The 23,110-nt window shown below is 34.3% G+C and overlaps 1 protein-coding gene across 17 annotated transcripts in view; it reads right to left on the bottom strand.

The window, feature by feature from the left end:
• Window positions 1-23,110, bottom strand: part of DCL3 (dicer-like 3) — a 72,561-nt gene that overhangs the window by 48,694 nt on the left and 757 nt on the right. For 9 of the 17 annotated variants that reach the window (XR_015819300.1, XR_015819302.1, XR_015819301.1 and 6 more), the window contains exons 2-6: window positions 12,796-12,975; window positions 12,517-12,697; window positions 12,296-12,409; window positions 9,319-9,453; window positions 9,124-9,193 (exon numbers count right to left, since the gene is read on the bottom strand). Coding sequence is in view for 13 of the 17 variants with exons in the window: in XM_088220390.1 (XP_088076516.1) it covers window positions 9,124-9,193; window positions 9,319-9,453; window positions 12,296-12,409; window positions 12,517-12,697; window positions 12,796-12,962 (667 nt within the window). In the remaining 4 variants the exon portion in view is untranslated. Of the gene's footprint in view, window positions 1-9,123; window positions 9,194-9,318; window positions 9,454-12,295; window positions 12,410-12,516; window positions 12,698-12,795; window positions 13,016-20,003; window positions 20,055-23,110 lie in introns of those variants that run through there. The other 8 variants (XM_088220381.1, XM_088220382.1, XM_088220383.1 and 5 more) reach the window with 8 other exon arrangements.

Raw genomic sequence — 23,110 nt, 5'->3', positions numbered from 1 at the left:
TTAATGAAGAATTCCTTCCTAATAGATAAATGATGAAAGTGAGTGATTGAAAAAAAAAATTTAAATTGTCAGCACAATATTTATTTACGGATGTTCCACATTGAATCTTTATTATATTACAAAATTGATGTATGATAATAACTAACCTCAAATTGGCTTTGAGTAAAATAGTTATGTAATTGTAATGCAATCATCAATGCGTGACATAAACCATAAAGCCCCATAAATATTAGGCTTATGAAATGGTTCCTGAATATCACTGTGAATTAATGAAAATAGAATTGAAATTCTCTTATCACTAATAGGAAACATTATATGCTTATGTTTTACAAATTCACATATATCACAGTATATATTTTTATATTCTGAATTTGTAAACAATAAAGGAAATATAACTTTTGAAATAGAGACTGATGGGTGTCTAAGTCTCTTGTGATGTAGCCAACTTTTGTATATGAGATCTATAGTAGCGGTTAAAAGGGTTCGCTCGAGTGAATCCAAGTAGTAGAGTCTGAGACTGACCTTAGCATGTCCAATTATTTTTTCCTGAATTTTAATCCTAAAAGTCACAGTAAGAAAAATCAAAAGCTACTTCATAGTTTAAATTTTATAATAATTTACTTACTGACACAAAATTAGTGCATAATTTAGGAGTATATATCATAATTTCTAAGGTAGAACTAAACTTAATGTTCCCTTTGCCTACAATGGCGTTTGGGGAAGTGTTTACAGTGATAATTTTCTCGTTACTTGGATAGGGAAAATATATATGGAAAAGTTTAGAAGTACTTATTATATGATCAGTGCTTCTAAGTTTGTAATTTAAGAATTTTCAAATAATTTATCTAAGACATTCACACCGTGTGGAAAAAAAAAAGACCTTAGTATTTTATTACACTTGTACCTTTAAGCTTCTCAAGGTCTTCCAATTGACTTCACAATTGTTCACCAGGTGTTTTAGCTATGGGTCATTCTCTATATTCTTTTAAGGATTCTGGAGATCTTATTGACTTTTTGATTGATATGTAAATATTTTAGTATAGGGGTTAGCACTCTTGGTGCTTGGATTTGATGACATAAACACATTTTTATTCTTAAAAAAAAAGCCAGCAAGTGAGTACCACCCTAGAATAAAAGGATTACAACTTTCAAGAAGAGCTTAAAACATCTAGAATGGTTCCCAAGACCACCTGCATAATGTAGAGATTGATCTCTAAACAAAAAACTCAAGGTCTGAAACCGATGATCTTTAATACTACCAAAAGAAGAGATGCTGCCTCAAACAATCTTTTGTTTGTCTCCTTCCAGATCACCCAAATTGTAGCCAACGAAATAAGGGAGATAAGATTCTTCCTCTCTTTGTTAGTGGACTACCAATCCCAAGCCAAAATTTTATTTTCACCAAGAACTTTTTTTCTTGAAAAATTTATTTTTCACCAAGCACTAACCATTATTACTCAAATAATACATACTCTTTTTACGGTTACTAAGTTCACATGCATCATAAAACAAATAATCCACAGAAATTTTATTAAACAAAGTAGGATATAAATTCTCTAAAATAAAAAAGGAATGGTGCCCCCAACAGCTGGTGCCATTGTAGTATTTCCACATTGACTTTCTCGTTCTCAATGGTGGTTTGATTCCCAATTAGATTCTGACTTATTTGCAAGACATATAAGTCATCTTGCGGTTTACTAATGTCAATCATCTTCCCTGTTCGAAGATCCTGAAAGATACATGAACTAGAAAAAAATTCAATTCTACAGTTTAAATCTCTAGTAAGGGCACTAATAGATAAAAGGTTATTAGGCAAACTAGACACGTGTAAAACTGAAGACAATGTAATAATTGGGGTACAATTAATGGAACTTGTTTCAAACACGAGTGTATGACTCATCTGCTATACGAACATTTTCTCCTTTAATAGAAGAAAAATAAGTTAGAAATTCAATGAAAAAGTTTGTCATGTGTCAGTTAACTTCAGAATTTATAATGCAAATATTAAGAGTGGAATGAAGAAGAGAAGGAATATCTAATTTTACCATATGTTATGCACTAATAGTAGTTAAAGAGTTAAGTTGAGATAGAATGCGCTTCACACTCTGAATCTCTTCGGTGGAAAAAGTTCCAACTGTTGGTGTGTTGGGTACTTCGTTTGCCTCAACCAAGTTTGCTTAAGCTCTCATAGGTCCACCTTTCGTTCCCCCACGACCTCTAGTGGGTCGTTCATGCAATTTCCAGCAAATTTTCTTAGTGTGTTTTATCTTACCATAATAGCCACAATTCTGTTTGTTTTTAGAGTGATCAGACTAAGCAATTAACACAGTTTCTTCAACCAGTGCTATGTGGAGCATTACATTTCTTCTACTCTCTTCTTACTGAACATAAGAATATGTTTATTCTAATGAGGGAAGAAGATCCTTATCAAGCACCTGGACCCGTATCTAATCATATTCGGCATTCAGACCACCCAAGAAATAATAAATCCGTTCATTTTCTTAAATTTGACAGCATCCTCTGAGAAATCTGTCTAAAAATCTTGATAGTAATCGAGCTCCTACTATAGTTCATTAAGTTCATAAAAATATTGGGAGATAATCAACTCTCCTTGTTTTATGCTGTGAACTTTATTTCGGAGTTCATAAATTTGAACATCATTACTCACTTTAGAGTATGTAAAAGAGACTGCATTTCATATTTTTAAAGTAGTGTTGAACAATAAATATGTTCCACCAATGTAAAATTGCATGGAACTAATAAGTTAAAACATAACCAAGGAGTTTTTCAGAATCTCATCTGTTATATTCTGAACTTCTGACTTCTAGTTTTTTCGCATCACCAGTAATATAACCTTATAAACTTCTAACTTTGATAAACAGTAAATAGAATTTAAACTAGACAAGATAATTAATTCCATCAAGTTTTATTATACTAATTTGTAATGATTGGTTATCAGAATTAGGAACAATCACTTTTTTTACTTTTATCATTTTTTAGTACCAGAAAAAAGGAACACGGGAATAAAATTTAATAATAAATCTCACAGGAATAAAACAAACCTCCAACATCAGCGAAGACCAAAAGAACACAACAAAACCAGAGAAGATCACCGAAGACACGTCTGTCCGGTGAGACAAGAGAACCATTGCCGAATCCGAGAGAGACAAGTTTGGAGCAAGAGACAGAGGCAGGCGCGCACTGCAAGAAGGCAGATCACGACCGGATTCCAACCAAAAAGCAAGCAAACCTGTTGGTGCAAGGCGAGATGTGGTCGCACAACTAGGAGAAGCAAGGGTCACGCGCGGCCACATGAAGAGAAACTGCTGGTGCGACGGATCGACACAGCTGAAGTAAATCAATCTGTCTCGCGCGCAAAACACAATGCAAACCCATTCGCGGAATCAAAATGTCAGGTCGAGCTGCTTGTGCACGAAATCAGGTCGAAGAAAAGCCGGGGGTTTTAGCAACCGGAGGAAAAAACGTCGCGAATCCAGATGGTCGTGTGCAAAGGAGCAACGCTAATCAGTCGTGTACGAACAGAAATAGAGAAGAGTTAATCAGGTGCGGCCAGAGAAGAAAACACTGTGAACCATAAGTCGTTCGTGAGGAAACAGTGCGATTAGGCAAGTGCGGCCAGAGCAGAGGGAGTGGGTAGGCAGAGAAGGTCACCGGAATAAGACAGGCCACCATTGAGGTTAAGACTCCATTTGGGTGGTGAGAATATTTTAGAGTTTGAAAGAAACTCTGAAGAAAAATCCTAAAATATTTTTATTTTGCTCTTGATACCATGAAGATTTTTGGAAAAAATATTTTATTTTTTCATTATATTCTGGTGTTACAAGTGACGCATATATATATATAAAAGTCTTATATACAAATAAGAAAATTACCCTAATAGTAGGATTCTAAATAACTACAATATAATGGAAGAAATTAATGGTAAGAGTTACATAGGAAAAACTATACAACTATTTAAGTAACAAATATTCATATCAACATCTCAAAAAAAGCTCAATTTTTATGCTGTAATCAATTAAAGAAAAGAATAAGAATTAATTTTTAAATTTTTCTCTCTGTTTCTCTTCTATTTCTCTCTTCTTCTCTCTTCTTCTCTCTTCTTTCTTTCTTTCCTTCTGAAGATCAGACAATCATACTAAAGGCTTCTGATAAGATACTATCAAAACAAGCCAAATGGGCAAAAACCGAAGTACTCGAACTCACTGTGGAGGACGTCGATTGGAAACTCTACGTGTTCAAGGACGAAACACATTGGCAATTCAGCTTGATCCTAGATCTACTCCATTGCAGATTTGCCGAGACCAAAGACAGCTTGGCACGCCTGGCGGCCGAGACTGACGAAGGCGGAGGCCTTCTGCCTCAATCGAAAGGTGGTTATATCCCGAAAGATGCGAGGCTAACGACCCAAGGGTTCACACCTGACAGCCACCCAACCCCTCCTCCGCATGATGAAGAAAAAAAGATATGGGGTTCAGATAAAAAAATAAACTCTAACATCGGTTCAGTTATTGAACTGGCTCAAACAACACAGACTAAACTAGGTTCCCTAATTAATCCGATTCGAACCGGTCCAGCCTACATTTTGAATCGAATCAGTTCACTTGCTCCGCTTCTCTTTCTTTCTCAATCAATAACAGCCAGGAATGAAGACCCTAGAGATTTCTTCCTTGACTACCTTGGTCAACTAGCCGGAAAGACCTACCTCCTGGAAGCTCTGCTTGGGTTCTGTTTCAATATTTGCAAGGTCAAGATGGAATTTTACAGGCCTCCGGTTCTCCAAATGGTTTCTGATATGGAAAAGGAGAAGCAGAAGGAGGGGCTGAATGAGAAGCAAAAGGAGAGGCGGAAGAAGAGGTGGAAGAAGAAGACGATATTGCAGCAACGAGAAGCGGAGCGATTAGAGTAGCCAGCTGCAACCGTGGTATGGAGGGACCATTCAGTAAAAATCTATTTTCCTAGGATGGAAGCAGTAGAAAAATACTTTTAAAATATATATATATAATAATTAATATATACATATAAACTACTATAAAATATATATAATAATATATATTTATATAAAAAAAAACTAGCTCTAAAATATATATATCTAATAACTAATATATATATATAACTACTTTAAAAATATATACAATATATATAATAATTAAAAAATATTTTTATATATAAATAAAAATTAAAAAAAATACTTTAAAATATATATATCTAATATATATAATATATTAAAAATTAAAAAAAAACAGAAGTTGGATTTTCAACGTTGGGTACAAGGTTGATATTGAAGAGAAGGGTACTGTTAGAACATCAAAGGTATAAAAAAAACAATAAAAGGAATGAATTAATCTTTTGCATGTATCAATTAGGATTAGGGTTAATGTTTTGAATATATTTCTGCTGCAGCCACCATTGCATCAAGAATGGCTACTGATTTCGGTCATGATAGTTGTTGCTTTAATTGCTTATAACCTATAAAAAAACTCAATTTTTATGTTGTAATCAATCAACTAAATAAATAAGAATTAATTTTCAGATTTCTCTATCTGTTTCTCTTTTATTTCTTTCTTCTCTCTTCTTCTCTCTTCTTTCTTTTCTTTCCTTCTCAAGATCAAATAGTCATGTCAAATGCTTCTGACATAGGGTTTCCAGTAATGAAGGCCGGAGTAGAGGCTGGAGTTTGGCATAATAGGAAGGTGTATACAGGGTGGCGTGTGGCTAGAGGTTAGCAACTACAGGGATCAGTGACTAATCTAGACTGCTTCAGGCCGTGCAGCTTGGAGATAGGAGCCGGCTATGAAAGCACCGATTTTTTGGACTAATAGTCAGTCTTATGGTGGTCGACGGCGAGATTTGGTGACTGGAGCTGGGAACAAATCGTGGTTGAGAGCACATTATCAGTAGCTGCATGCGGCTGGAAGTTGAGCAGGGGGCAGCACACTGTTGTGGGCTTTGACAATAGGTTGGTGGTTCACAACAGTGGGTTGTGCATCTGCCTTTTTTTTTTACCTATGAAGAATGGTGGTAGATATTGCGGTGATAGGTTATGAAGGCTAGCTCTTTAATGTTTTTCTTTATTTCGCAATAAAGAGCGAATAGGGTTTATATAACAACTAAGGTTTTTTAACCTGACTATGATATCATGTTAAGAACAATTTTTTTATTGATGTGTATCCCATTGAACATTACAACTCAATATGCACAAGTTTTTCATTACGAAAAAATAAAATAGACAATTAATGACAAATGTTGTAAATTACCATCATACCCTTTACTTAATTTTCTTTCTCTCTAACGCTTATGATTTATTTATTTTTAAATAATTACACTATTAAATCTGATTTAATTCTTCCTTAACATTCTGATTTACTTTCTTTTTAAAACTATCAAAATATTTTGGATAAATAGTATAAGGGACTATTACAATGAAGTCCCAACCTTATTTTTTCATAAAGAGATAATTCATGAGTCATCTTGAGTCAACCCCCTACAACAAAACACAGCCACAAAAAGAAAAAATGACAATATGTTTTATACCACCCGAGTCCTTCCATTTCAGAAAAATGTACCTAAATCATTTTGAAAGTCTAATACACAACAAATCATCTTGTCCTCAAGATATTTAGTTGTGTTTCATTTTGTCCATATCCATAGTCCAACTTGGGAGAATAGATCCAAGGGCATTAAGATTTATTTTCGTTGGATACTCTTCAACTTAAAAAAGATGCAAGTATTACTCTACTCTACAATTAAAGGTTTTACATCTTAGTGAATGTTACTTTCCATAAGCATGAGTTTTATTTTGACACTCCTTACCTTTAGTGAGAGAATTCGATAATGGAAGGTAAGGATCTTATACTTGACTTGCTGACACTACCTGTATTTAATCAGGATCCAAACCTTGCTCGTATGTGTCTCAATTAATGTCAAATCCTGCATCTAAACGAATGTCAAATCTTATGTATGAAAATCCTATGTTTGAACTAGTATTCAAAAATTCCCAAGAAACAACAAGTCCTGCCTTGAGAGTGTGAGATTTGGCAAAGTCGATGTATTTTCAAGGAAGAAGGTGCTTATCTAGAATTGGTGGCAAGTCCTAGACTTCTACCCACAAAAATGAGATAAACAAATTCTAATCCTTCATTGTAAAATGAAACTTGATCTACACATCTAGTGAGGAAAGCAATCGTGAAACAATGTGTACATGGGTCTTTGTCCCCATTATACATAGTCAAAGCCACTGGATCTTTTCTTCATAAGAGGCTTTTTTAGTTCATATCTTACCAACACCGTCCGAAGAAGAAAATTCTAATACCATCTAGTTTAGGGCACCATGACTCAAGCTTGGTTATAAGGCCACAAATATTCCCTGACGGTCTCCATCTGGCCATTACCAATCATATAAACTTGCCTCGGTTGCATAAACTTACTCTATAACTTTCTCCAAGGATTTGAATGATTGAGAAATTAATGATTATATGAGACTTCTCAACTCTCTATCTTAGGTAGTGATTTCCTTTGGTTCAGGAGATGAGCCGATATGGTGTCACAGCAAAATGGGGCTCTTTTTTGTGAAAATGTTTTATTCATTCTTGACCACGAGATAGAATACCAGTGAGAAGTTCCATTGGGTATGGTTTCAAAGGTGAAGGCGACCCCCAGGGTTGCATTTTTCTCTTATGAAGTTGTTTAAGAGCATATCTATAAGTTAGATAAGCTAAGGAGAGGGAAAATCTTGTTGAATGGTTGTTTCTTGTGCAAGAGAGATGCAGAGACATGCAACCACCTCATTTTGTGGTACATGTTTGCCTATTATCTTTGGTCTTTGACTTATAGTCTTTTGGGGCTAAGTTTGGTGGTTGCTGGATCTGTGGGTGAGGAGCTGTGTGCATAGAAGGGCATTCAAATTTTTGGTTATTTAGAGGAAAGATACGTGAGCCTCCTTCCCCTTATTACTTTTTGTATAGTGCGAAAGCAAAAGAACATGAGAGCTTTTGAGGACATAGAGGTCAATATCGATAAAGTTAAGAGTAGTTGCTTCAAGACCTTAGATTCTTTTATTGACACTCTGATTCATATATAAATACCTTTTATACATGGGCTTGCACCCCTTAGTGTGTGAGTGAATACATACACATTTTTTTATTTAAAAAAAAATTGAAAAGAAAGAAATAGGAGAGCATTTAAAGGGAAAGAACTTTCTTTTGATAGCTTTAGAGATACGTGGTTCAAGACCCTTAGTTACTGATTAAAGAGTCAACTGTTGTTTTCTAACGAGGAAATTAGGGTTCCTTGATTGATATTTTGTTAAACATGTAAATATATTTTTTTATGTGAATTAAACTACATTGATGACTTTTAATATACTCATACTTTTTCTTCTCAAACAAAAAAAAAATAGAAACAAGAAAACTCTTGGTGATCGTTCTAGCTTAGTACTTAAGTCATATTGTTCAATGGTACTAGACAATAGAATGACTTGCTCCTGGAAGGCACAAAGTCACACTCTTGTGATCTTGCTTGCTTAGGCAAAGTAATTCATTACCCACTTTAAAGCTGCAAAGCAATTCCTTACCCACTTTAAAGCTCTTTCAATTTTAGTAAATCCATTATGACCTTGGTTGTGCAACTAAAGCAACCAAAATGTGAAGCCATGTTACTTTTGTCCTTATTCTCAATTTCTACTCAATTATCTGTAATTTTATGCAACACCCAGATCTGACCTTTTTGGCAGACAGTTCTAATTTATTCCACCAAGAACCCTGATTGATTCTCACTTGAATCTAACCTCGAAGCCTAAATACACCCGAACAAACACCTTTAAAACCAATCCTACAGTTTCCAACTTTCCATTGTCCTCACATGCACCCAAGGAACCTTCAATTCACCAACAGTCTGCCCAAGTTCAACCCAACGAATTCCTAAACTAAATCTTTAATTCCTAAATATGGAAATTATCTCCATTTATCCCACATCAAGGCCATAATAGATTTTATCAAAAACAGTGAGAATATTATTCAACAAAAGCACATAAGTCAGTTGCAGAATATTGAATCCATAAATCACAGGCATTGGTACATCAGGTAAGAGCATATAATAATATCTTACCTCTTCTAACTACAGGTGATGCTGTCATCCCAAATATCTTTGGCTTATTATTACATTTGTGGTAAAATTCCTTCACCAAAACAAGAGGGAACCGAAGAAATCACTTATAGTTATAAAATATACGCAAAAAAAAGCTTTAGAAAAATGGATAAAACCCAAAAAAATATAACCAAGGGTGGGCGTGCAAGAAACAACCTTCATTATTCTTGCATATGGATGATTACCAGTGGCACGATGGCACTCATCTATTATGAGAAAGCATACTGTTTCTAGATGCAAGAATGCCTTCCTCAACACATCCAAGAGAACCTGGGGTGTCATAACTAGAACCTATAAGATAACAGGAAAAAAGATATGATAATCCACTTTCAGCACCATAATTTGATAATCATTAATTTAAGAATAATCTGAATCTTGGAGGATGAATATTCAAATATTCAAGAAAAGTTCTTCCCTTTATGAGACACCACAACCAAGTGGATCAACCAACTTCAATTAAAGATTACCAAACTGCTTTAAAAATAATAGTTTTGCAAAAGAAACTGGGTTTATTTATTCTTCACAATTTCTTGAACAATGCATTGTCATGCCACTACTTCTCTTCTTGTAGTTGGAAAATTGTCTTAGGTTAGACTAAGCAGTCCTCTCCCACACTCTAAACCCCCTCTCCCCCTTTCTGATATAGAATTCAAAATCAACTAACGTGATTAAAAACTTTATATATAACGTCAGTATTCAAAATCATAAAACCCTCAACAAATTCTCCCTATTTGATCTGCATTCAACATTTGAATGTCAACAAAGGTAATTTGCATAGTTTGAATTGACAAAACCTAACTAGTATGAACTTAATAAGTTAAAAATCAATTCGAAAGAAAATTGATAAAATGCACAAGAAGTTATCTTGATAAGTTAAATCAATTCTCACTCAATAAGAAGGTTGACAAAACGTAACTAGTTAAAAATTAAAACTTCATAGTTTTATTATTCTCAAACTTGAATGATTAAAATTGTGAATTGAAAACCTATTTATAGAATAAATCATATGTATTAAAAAGAAATAAATTTTCTAAATTAATGGTAGAAATTACAAGAAAATCAACTCTTATATTGAATGAGAAAATAATGAAAATTAAGAAAACTTTAACTAGAATAGGCTACATAGGATATTCTCTTTTTAAATGAGAATATTTTGATTAATTGTGGAGGAATTAAGAAAAGTAAATGTAGTTAATTAAGACTGACCATTAGATAAGCAAAGAGGTCACTCATAACTTTTTTAAACCATGAGGATTAGTTATTTAAGGAATGAGATTTGATTTACTCTTCTTTTAAGATATCACATGGTTTATGAAGAAATCTTCTCTCTTGGTTGATTTTCCCTTTAAAGAAATTATTTTCCCTTTCCTTACTCAAATCACCCCCTTCCTCTTCAAAAACGATTTGTCCTCAAATTGAACACTTCTTATGTCGAGATTTCACCAATTCTGCTTTATTTAAGAAAATGTCATCGGTTGGAATGTTGTATAAGGTCATCGCAAAAATTTGCAAGGAATAGTTAGTAAAAAAATAACACTCTCTCACGTATTTCACTCCTTATATTTTATTCAATCTCCTTCCTTCAAGTTGAATGTGAAAATTGAATTTTCTTTAATCAAATTTTGTTCACAACACTTTAAGGAATCCTACGAAAAGAAAGTGGTAAAACAATTCTAAAAGTAACAGTTCAAACACACGGATGAAGATAGTGTGTGTTTTATGTATGATTTTAAGTAATTAGGGTTCAATTAGTTACTTAGAGATATAATGGAACAAAAGCACAATGAAAGACGAAAAAAAACTTAGAGAGCAAGAAAAAAAATACGAACATGATATTCTTTTGTTTTTTTTTATGTGTAAGAGATTATACAAAGTATGTTTTTTTTAAATACGAAGAATAAAAAAAATATGTAAGGATAAAATATGCAAGATAATAAGATTTATCCCGATCCCAAGCTCTGATACCAAATAATAAGAAAACTCTGCATATAACATCAGTATTCTATATTATAAAACCCTCAACAAATCTTTCCTACTTGATCTACATTCAACATGTGAATGTCAACTAAAGTAATTGGGATAGTTTGAATTGATTAAAAATGTTACAAATATGAACTTGATAAATTAAAAATCAATTCAAAAGAAAATTGATAAAACGCCACAAGAACTTATCTTGATAAGTTAAATCAATTCTCACTCAACAAAAAGGTTGATGAAACAATTAGTTGAAAACTAAAACTTTATAATTTTATTATTTTCAAACTTGAATGATTACAATTGTGAATTGAAAATCTATTTATAAAGTAAGTCATGTGCATTATAAGAAATTAAATCTCCTAAATTAACTGTATAAATTATAAAAAAAATAAATCTCATCTTGAATGAGAAAATAATGAAAATTAAGAAACTTTGACTAGAATAGGCTAGATAGAATATTCTCTTTTTAAATTAGAATATTTTGATTAATTGTAAAGGAATTAAGGAAAGCAATATGGTTAATTAAGTCTGACAATTAAAGAAGCAAATAGGCTACTCATATTTTTCCTAGATCATGAGGATTAGTTACTTAAAGAATAAGATTCAATTTCCTCTTCCTTTAAGATATCACATGATTTAGGAAGAATTCTTCCCTCTTGGCTGATTCTCCCTTTAAATAAATTATTTTCTCTTTTCTTGCTCACATCACCTTCTCTCAAAAAAGAAAGAAAATCAATGACCTCATCAAGCAAACAATTCGGAAGTGATACTTAATCTAGAAGAAGAGGTTCAGTCACAACGGTGAGGCAAGCATGTTTGAGATCATAAATACAAAACGCATGAAGGAAGTAGGGTTCAATTTGGCTCCCACTAACCCCCACCCCACCTGACAGAACCTTCTTCTGATTATCCCTTTTGATTATCAATCTGAAATGGTATTAGCAGGAACTTTAAATATCTGATCTGGACTAGAAACACAAAATTCACTGTAAATTGCAACAAAACTACTTAAGTTTACACAGTAGTTGCTAGACATGCCTAAAGAAACTGTATCAAAAGAAAACTAGAAAAAGGAAGCTAGAGTGACAAAGCAGACAGAAACAAAAGCTGATACTTCACCATATTGATTCTGTTATGCACTTAAAACTTAACTCACATCATGCTCATTTAATTCTTTTTCCCAGGACTTCAAACTCCATTCATCAACCCTCTTGGCTCCATAATACTCTCCCACATCCAAATTTGTATGAACTTTAATAACCTCGTATTGCTGCAAACAGAATGAACAATTAACACAATAACACACAAGAAATATATCTTGAAATACAATGTAAAAGAAGTTTTGACCAAAATTTGGAACCTGTCTTAAAAAACTACCTGATTAACAAGATTAACAGTAGGGGCTAAGAAAATAATCAACTTTTTGACGCCACTTGACTTAACGATTTGACTAATTTCTTTAATCAACATCACAGCAATCATAGTCTTTCCACTTCCTGTTTCCAACACTGCTATTGTATTCCTCTTTCTTGCAACCTCATACACCTTCATCTGATACCTACAACACAACCACTTATCATACTGGCATTAACAACACTCAACAGAAACTTATAGAAACTCAAATTAAAGGAAAAGAAAAGAAATCCAAGGACAAACCTTCTAGGGTTAAAATCCATAGGATCTAGGAAAGAAGAAGAAGATTCTAACTTAGCAGTAGAATAATCAGGAGGGTTTATCAAACTTATATCAGAGGATGGGTCTAAACTGATGCCGTTGATGCTTTGCTTGAGGAGATTGGTACGATCTTGCTTTGGGGAATGCATGTTACTTTCCTACCTGACGATAAGAAGGTTTCTGGGTTATTCTATGCATCTCCCTGTTGAATATGATACACAACACTAGAAACATGAAGCCTTAAAGAAAGAATCTTTTTGTACATAAAGGAGAAATCAAGGCTCCATGTAATATATGAAAATATTTTCTAATTTTTTGTTTTCAAAATTAATGTATTTGTTAATAAAAATGTGCGAAAACTGTGCATTTGTGAAATAATCAAACTCAAACAACATCTTAAAATTTTCTAACTTCATTGTTATTTTCAGTATAATTGCATTCATTATTAACTAACTTAAATGATTTTATGAGTGAAGTATGTTTAAATTCAAAATTATGTACTAAAAAGAACCTAGGTTTTAGTATAAGGATTTATGTATTATTTTCTTTTTCTTCTTCTAGTTTCTACTTTCTAGCTGTTGAGGAAGAATCGAGCTTTAAAAGCAAGAAGGAGTAGCCTCTCGATCTCCTTTGTTGCAACCATGACACAGGGAAACTCTAAAAAATTCAAATTAGGAGTTTCTCCGCTAATTGTTATATAAGCATAATCAAAAGTTGAAACATACGGTGGTTAGATATAGAGAATTAAGATCCAAAACTGTACAGGGTGAGGCAACTATACTATGATATAGGCTAACTAATCAAGACCTATTTCTATTTGCATGCATTTATAATTTCCTAATATGTGAAAATGACATTTTTCCTTAACGAAACCTATTAACCTGCAAAGTTATAATATTTACAAATCAATACATATCAGAAGCACTAAAATACATATCAAGAAAGAGTAGCCTCTCGATCTCCTTTGTTGCAACCATGATGCAGGAAAACTCTAAAAAATTCAAATTAGGAGTTCCTCCACTAATTGTTATATAAGCATAATCAAAAGCCGAAACATACGGTGGTTAGATATAGAGAATTAAGATCCAAAACTGTCCAGGGTGAGGCACCTCTACTATGATATAGGCTAACTAATCAACACCTATTTCTATTTGCATGCATTTATAATGTCCTAGTATGTGAAAATGACATTTATCCTTAACGAAACCTATTAACCTGCAAAGTTATAATATTTACAAATCAAAAGAGGGAATTTAAATACATATCAGAAGCACTAAAATAAAAGACATGTAAAAATTAAAGAGGTCTTCATGGTTGCAACTGATAATTCTCCAAACCCCTCCCCCCCAAAAAAAAAGAACGAAAAACATGACCTATCTTTGTCCACACCTTCACATTTACGTGTACTAGACTTGCAGTCAGGAACTCATGCATTTAAAAGAAAGCAATATTACTTACCACCTTGACCAATTCATGACATAAGGTCTAATGTAAGAAGGGAGAATCGAACATATTACTTAGAGAAAGTTTATTACCAGCCAATACTAGAGATCTTGAATCTTAATAATCAAATAAATAACTTGATGTCTGAACAGTATCATATTAATGATCTACTAAATAACAAAGCCACAAAGGTAGTAGATTACAATTAAAACAAAAACTCCTATGTCTATCTAGGAGTTCTACTAAATAGGAAAATAAGCTAATTAATTAGAGAATAAAATAATAACATCCTACTTAAATAGGAAACAATAAACTTATATTACTAATAAGTATATAAATAATATTTCCTAAATACGTTAAATACCTTAATGATACATTAAGATTACAATTACACACACACATATATATATCTTATTATGAAATATGTCCACTTTAAGATCTTCCTGTTCTATACCATTTCACCCACTAGATGAAAATTTGACCTCAAGTTTTGAATTATCAAAGTAAAAGGAATTTAAATATCAAAATTAGAACTTGTCTTCCTAACAATTCAAGCTTGTGAAACTTGAATTGTCATGAGAAAACAAGAATGCTTCCAAAATGAAATATTTCAAAGACATAGTGAACCACTAGGGCATGACCCATAAAGGGACAAATAACCAAGCTTTATTCATTGCTATTAGGAGCCAAAGAAATGTTTGGAGTAGTATCTTCAGGTGAGGCCTCTTTCTTCTTAAAATCAACGAGAATGTCATCATTTTTCATACCTCAACAACGTTACCTATTAAAATTAAACCGAGAGATGCATCACTAGCTAACTCAATTTGGGTATAGAAATTAAAATATTTACAAGAATCTCCTCATTTGTCTTATCTATTAACTTGCTATATTAATTGGATAGTCAATGATAATCTCTTCAGTTACCTTATTTATTAATTTACTCTCACATGTTGGATCATCAATGACAACAACCTCATCTTGCTCCATAGAAAGATATAGGTTGTGGCATATGCCTGATAATTTTTGTGGAAAACAAGGAGAAATTAGGTTATATATTTTCTGATTTTTTTTTTATTAGTTATATATTCTGTATACAAAGGGAGTCACAAACAGATTTCCTCCTCCCCATAAAATTGTTAGGATCTTGTTAGAATTTGTTAGGTTTGTTAACATTTAGGGTGTATAAATACTCATCATTCATAATAGAAATAAATGACAAGCAACATTTCCTCTCAAATAGCTTCATGGTATCAAAGCATTACTTGATCCAAGAAGAGTGATCCCTGCTGAGTTGTAATCACAAATGGCCACAGGCGAGCTTCCGTCTTCTCAAGAGGTCTCCTCTGGTTTCTATCATCACACAACAACCAGCAACGTTGCGAGTGAGATGTCTTCATCCTGCATTACAGGATACAAATTCAACAACAGTAATTACCTACAATGGTCGTCCTCTGTCTGATTGTTCATCCAGGGGAAGGGTCGCTACGGACATCTTACTAGGGAAGTTGTATCTCCTCCAGCGACTGACTCAAGCGCTCGCGTATGGGAGATTGAAGACAACATGGTGATTTTGTGGCTCATCATGTCAATGACCCCAGAAATTGGAGAGAATTTCCTACTCTATAAAACTGCTCGCGAAATCTAGAAAGCAGCTCAAGAATTTTACTCCAGCAAAGAAAACACTTCCGTCATTTTTGAGATAGAGTCCGCGCTTCATGATCTTCGGCAAGGTGAGTTAAGCATCACTCAGTACTATAACGTCTTAACTCGTATCTGCCAGCAGATGGATACCTTCGAAGAGCGTCGATGGAGCTACCCCGAAGATGCGAAGAACTTCAAGTCGTTCGTCAAAGAGAAGCGCGTCTTCAAATTCTTACTAGGGTTGAACAGGAACCTCGACTAGATTCGAGGACGCGTGCTGAGTACCAAACCCTTACCGAGTCTTCGGGAGGCGTTCTCTGAAGTCCGACGCGAAGAGAGCCCTAGAAAGGTCATGATGGGTGATGTTGAGCAGACTCACCTGGCCGAAAACTCTTAAGCGCTCACAACCCAAGCTGTCAACGCTCAGATGAAGAAAACGAGGCTCTGGTGTGATCACTATAAGAAGCTAGGGCACACTCGTGAGCGCTGCTAGAAGCTCCATGGCAAGCCGAGTGACTGGAAGCCTTCAGGTGAGTGGAAATCCTCCAAGGCAGAAACCTCAAGCAAGCATCAGGGCAACCACGTAATTGCTAAAAAAGTCCTTTGATGCTGTGGAGAGCAGCCCCTTCAGTCCTGAACAGCTGGAAGCCCTCCAACATATTTTGTGTAAAAATTCATACCCGGTCAGTGCCTCTGTCGCACACAAAGGTAATATCCTTGATTTATCTGTTTTTTCAGAAAAAGAACAGGTGTGAGTAGTAAATTCTGGAGCTTCTGAACATATGAGTGGAGATGCCTCAATATTGCAAAAATACAGCAAGTGTGAAGAAGTTTTTTCAATCAGAATTGCTGATGATTCTCTTTCAAAAATAGATGGAATGGGCTCTGTAACATCTCCAAATTTAACTCTGTGTTCAATTTTTCATGTTCTAAATTTGGATTGTAATTTACTATTAGTCAGCAAGCTATGTGAAAACTTAAAATGTGCTGCAAAAGTTGTCTCTAATATGTGTGATTTCAAGACTTGGACTCGGGGAGGACGATTGACAGTGCTAGGATGAGCTCAGGATTATACCTGCTTCAAATCAACATTTCTAAAAGACAATCTCACAAAGCAGTATGTGCAAACTCTATTTCTGCAAATAATGATCATGATATCATATTCTGACACTATAGACTAGGACATCCAAATTTCATGTATCTAAAAAAGATGTTCCCTTCCCTATTCAAAGAAAAAGATCCAGTTTCTTTTCAATGTGAAGTATGCCAATTTTCTAAACATGTTCGCCGTTCATTGTTTAGTTTACCATACAAATCATCAAAACCATTTACATTAATTCATAGTGATGTATGGGAACCCTTCAAGGTCTCTAACATCACCGGAACTAAATGGTTTGTATCCTTCATTGATAACCATACAAGAATTACGTGGGTGTTTCTCATGAAAGAAAAATCAGAAGTTGGACCTCTATTTAAAAAATTTCATACAATGATTCGAACCCAATTTCAGATTACCATCCAAGTGTTGAAATCTGACAATGCTTGTGAATATTTTGAAGCCACCCTTGAAAAATACTTTACTGAATATGGAATTATTCACCAAACCTCTTGTGTTCATACCCCACAGCAAAACGGCATAGCTGAAAGAAAAAATAGATATATTCTTGAGTTAGCTAGATCAATTATGTTCACACTCATGTACCAAAATTCCTCTGGGGAGAGGCAGTTCTTTCCGCTACCGACCTGATAAATCGGATGCCCTCGCGGATCTTACAATTTCAATCACCTTACGCCATTCTTTCACAACCTTTTCCTGCATCTCATATTTTAAATACATTACCACTCAAAGTTTTTGGTTGTTCAGCTTATGTCCATATTCACAAACACCTCCGTGGGAAACTTGACCCAAGAGCCATAAAATACATTTTTGTTGAGTACTCTGTTAATCAGAAAAGATACAAGTGTCTACTTCCGGAAATCCGTCGCTTCTATAATACAATGGATGTCACATTTTTTTGAAAACTAACATTTTTACTCCACAACTGATATTCAGAGGGAGATGTTTACTCAAAAATATTAGTTATGCGATGTGAGTATACCTCCTCTATATCTACAGAGTCATTCTTCACCAGACAAACCTTTCATAGAACCTTAATCAAAGCCAATTACAGAGAACACATTACCTGCAGCTAGTGAGCTACGTGTCTATACTAGAAGAAACAAAGGAAAAGCACCTAAATCATCCAAACTCTGCCATGAATCCACCCTTGATCCAGGTAATGTAATCTCTGCTCCTACTTCAAATACTGATATTGATGTTCCTATTGTTTTGAGAAATGGGACTCGGACATTCACTAAACATCCTATACAAAACTATGTTTCTTTGAACAAGCTGTCTTCGGAGCATCATGCTTTTATATGCAAGATAGACAGTAGTTCACCAGAGCCCAAAACAATTCATGAAGTTTTGGAAATACCTTAATGGAAGGTATACCTCCTCTATATCTACAGAGTCATTCTTCACCAGACAAACCTTTCATAGAACCTTAATCAAAGCCAATTACAGAGAACACATTACCTGCAGGTAGTGAGTTACGTGTCTATACTAGAAGAAACAAAGGAAAAGCACCTAAATCATCCAAAAACTCTGCCATGAATCCACCCTTGATCCAGGTAATGTAATCTCTGCTCCTACTTGAAATACTGATATTGATGTTCCTATTATTTTGAGAAATGGAACTCGGACATTCACTAAACATCCTATACAAGACTACGTTTCTTTGAACAAGCTGTCTTCGGAGCATCATACTTTTATATGCAAGATAGACAGTAGTTCACCAGAGCCCAAAACAATTCATGAAGTTTTGGAAATACCTTAATGGAAGATAGTTGTTCAAGAGGAAATCAAGGCATTTGAAAAGAATAAGACATGGGAATTAGTGGATCAACCTTCAGGAAAGCACCAAGTGGGGTGAAAATGGGTCTTCACAACTAAGTATAATCCAGATAGGAGTGTGAGTCGGTATAATCCAGATAGGAGTGTCAGTCATATAGATTAGACTATCAGGAGACTTTTGCTCCAATAGTCAAACACAATACTATTCGAATACTTCTTTCACTTGCATTTAACCTTGATTGGCCACTTTGTCAACTAAATGTGAAGAATACATTTCTTAATGGTGATCTAGAGGAAGAAGTAAATATAGTTATACCACCAAGATTTGAACTAACAGACAATCCTCATAAAAAGTACAAACTGAAGAAATCACTCTATGCCTTAAAACAATCTCCAAATGCATGGTTTGATAGATTCATAAAAGCTGTAAAACATGAAGGTATGAACAATGTCACTCTGATCATACACTATTTGTCAAACATTGCACCTTAGGTAAGAAAGCCATTTTGATTGTATACGTTGATAACATCATTCTTACAGGTGATCACGTTGAGGAGATTCAGAAACTCAAGCAACTCCTAACCCAAGAATTTGAAATTAAAGATGTACGGATACTAAAGTACTTTCTTGATATGGAAGTGGTTAGATCCAAGAAAGAAATTTCAATATCTCAACAAAAGTACGTTCTAGATCTCCTAAAGGAGACTGAGATGCTAGGAAGCAAGCCTACTGACACTCCTATGGATTCAACCATTAAGCTTGGATTCAAAAACAGTTGATAAAGGGAGATACCAAAGACTCGTTGGGAAACTTATCTACCTAGCACATACAAGACTTGACATCAGCTTTGCAGTGAGTACAGTAAATCAGTTCATGAATCAGCCAACTGAGTAATACATAAGAGTTGTATATCGAATTTTGAGATATCTTAAAAAAACTCCAGGATAAGGGTTGTTTTTTCAAAAGACAGATAGAAGAGACGTTGAAATTTACACTGATGCAGATTGGGCAGGCTATACAAGTGATAGAAGATCTAAATCAGGGTATTGTACCTACGTTTGGGGGAACCTAGTCACCTGGCGAAGCAAGAAACAGTCAGTTATATCTCATAACAGTGCAAAATCTGAATTTAGGACCCTTACTCATGGTATATGTGAAAGTATGTGGTTAAAGAAAATACTTGTCGAATTAAAAGCTCTTAACAACGTACCTATGAAGGTGTGGTGCAACAATCAATCAACTATCCGTATGGCCAAGAACCCTGTACATCATGACAGAACCAAACATGTGGAGATCGATCGTCATTTTATCAAAGAGAAATTAGAAGATGATACTATAACACTGATTCACATTTCAATCAGTCAACAGATTGCGAACATTCTAACGAAAACTCTACCTAAACGAACTTTCGATGACATAATATCTAATCTGAATTTACTCAACATATATGTAAACTAGATTGAGGGGAAGTGTAGAAAATAAGGAGAAATTAGGTTATATATTTTCTATTTTTTTTTTTATTAGCTGTAGATTCTGTATACAGAGAGAGTCATAGACAGATTTCTTCCTTCCCATAAAATTGTTCGGATCTTGTTAGAATTTGCTAGATTTGTTAGCATTTAGGGTGTATAAGTACACACCATTCATGATGGAAATAAAGGAGAAGCAATATTTCCTCTCAAATAGCTTCAATTTTATTGCCTGCAACAAAGATAGTCTAAGCTTAATGGCACAACCTTCAAAAACTCTCCCGACTAACTAATGAGCAATCAGCTAAATCTTTTCATTATCGCTTTGAATGCTATGCAGTATTGGAAGGCGCAGCTCTACTAAGGTAATCATTTTCTTGCAAAAGAGTGATCATAATATCTTCCACGTCTAAGAGAATATTCTTCCATTGAGGTTGGATTGATTTCATGAAACCTTGAACTTTTCTACAATTAATTCTTCATAATCAAAATCCTATGTCACCAGATATGACCTAATTCTTGCAAGTATTTTGAGGTGGTGAGAGGAAAGGCTTCTTTCTGAATTCGGTACTGTTTTAGAATTATGCCAACATTTCCAAGTCATATTTTCAATTGATTATTATAGGATTTTGCTACTGTTTTGTTTCACTTTGATTATCATCGATGTAGACCATCCAACGTCCAAATTAGAACGCATATCTTGGTGGATCGGAAAGTTCCCTAAGCAAGTCAGTGTAGTGGAAACAGAGGAAAAATTGAGATTCATAAAGATCAGCTGAAGCATTTATTATCCCAAGCATTGCTTTGATCCATCTCCATCGCTTCTCTAAAATTTTGTTGGATGAGGAAGGAAGAAGATGGGTAAGGAATACACTGGAGAAGCATATTAATGGCATGTCTCAATGGTCACCAGTCCACAGAACACAATCAGGATATTTGTTATTGGAAATACACTCCAAGAGGTCAGGAAGATATCTATCAATTTCCACCCATGAAGAAGGAAAATGGCTAAACAAACTGTGCATCCCAGAGGGCGTTGGAGGTGTTGGGTGGCAAAGAGTAATGTTGGGTTTAGAGCATGCGAGAAGTCGGTCCATCCTAGAGGGAAGAAGGCAATTGACACATGGGAGTCATCCACTCGCTTCCCAACGAGCTTTCAAAGTCATTAATCCAATAAAGAATTTGTTTGGAGTCGCTTGTGTCAAATCTAGTGTCAGTGTTACTTTCAATGACCATAAATGAGGGGATCCCATTATTGCAGCAATGATCCGATGGTTGGTTAGTGAGCAAGGTGGATTTTAGCAACTACAGAAGCCAAGATTTGGTCGTAGGCTGGTGAGCAACCTTTAATGCCAATGAAAGGGTAGTTTCAACCACTGTTGGGGATTGTTCTATCTGTTGATGTTACTATTGGCAACTGATTAGGGTTTTAGGATTTCTTTTTTATTGAACTTCTTTTTAAACAGTAGGGATGAGATAATCTAGGCAATGTAATGAACTGAGTTTAGCAGCTAATACCATTTGATGTGGGACAAGAGGAGTCTAAACAAAATATTTAGAAAAAAATCATTAGGATCAATACTAGAGATCAGGATCTTAATAATCAATTTAAAAACTCAAAATTTTAAATAATAATTATATGAATAATTGACTAAATAACTAAGCTAAAGTACCATATTTATAGGCACTAGAAATAAAAGTAGAAATCTTAAGTCTACATGGTAATTCTCTTAAATGAGAAAATAAGATAATTGATTGGAATAACATATAATAGAGAAAAACTAAATAAGATCCTAACTAACTAAGCTCCTAATTAAATAGGAATAGCCCATAGATACTAGTTCCTGGATAATTTAAATACCTTAATAATACATAAGCATTGTAATTACATAAATATATCTTATTGTCTAAATATGTTCACTCAAGGATCTTCTTGTTCTGTATTGTTGTCTTATTTCCAAAATCTATATACATCCAGACAAAAAGAGGGCCACTATAGTAGTTACACGTTCATCAAAGAACAAGGTAGAGATGCATAGAAATGGATCCACATATATGTCTATTCACATGTTCATGTAAGCTTATTGGCTATGCACATGATCCATCAACATACTGCACATTTAGTAAATGATAAAGACAACAGTACTGGAACCCAAAAGACAACTTAATCAGATATAAATAATGAGGTTATGCCAAATTATATACAGGCTAATATGCAAATAATGCTAAATATGATGTACTGCAGTCCCTATAACAGCTCAACTGACTGCTGAGAGGAACCAAACTTAGTTTTAAATGAGGCTATATGCAAATAATACTAAATCAGCTAAACATGGTCTACTGCAATCCCTAAAACTGCTTCATTGACTGACAGGACCTAAAATCAGTTTTAACACTTTGGGCAAGAAGACCATTTTCAAAGAAAGCAAAGGACAATACACTAACAAATCTAAGCATCTCTGAAATGTCATTCAAATAGCACCAATCGCTCAAGTTAGAAGGTAAAACAGGTAATATACCAAACCTTGAACAGACTAAAACCACTGAATGTAATCTTCCCGAAATGAATATATTATGACCTAAGAATCCAATTAAGTGCTTTTGCTGATTTCTAATGACTCCACTAATTCTTCATTGTCAACCTAATAACATAATATAGCCTAAAAACAGGAAAACTCATGCAGACCATCATCTTTCCCAAAACTTAATGCATGAAGAGCGCCTTAGAGATAAAGTCAAAATGACAAGAGATCACACTAGGCAGGAACAACATTAAGACTATTGTAAACTTGTTGCTACAATATCTTGATGAATGCTAGGCCTCTAATATGACAGTCAGAAAAAGTAT

The sequence above is a fragment of the Carica papaya genome, chromosome 5 (assembly GCF_054855325.1).
Source record: "Carica papaya isolate Zhongbai chromosome 5, ASM5485532v1, whole genome shotgun sequence".
NCBI classification, from domain to species: domain Eukaryota; kingdom Viridiplantae; phylum Streptophyta; class Magnoliopsida; order Brassicales; family Caricaceae; genus Carica; species Carica papaya.
Note: the sequence above shows the minus strand (reverse complement) of the source record. Positions and strands in the feature narration are given on the sequence as shown.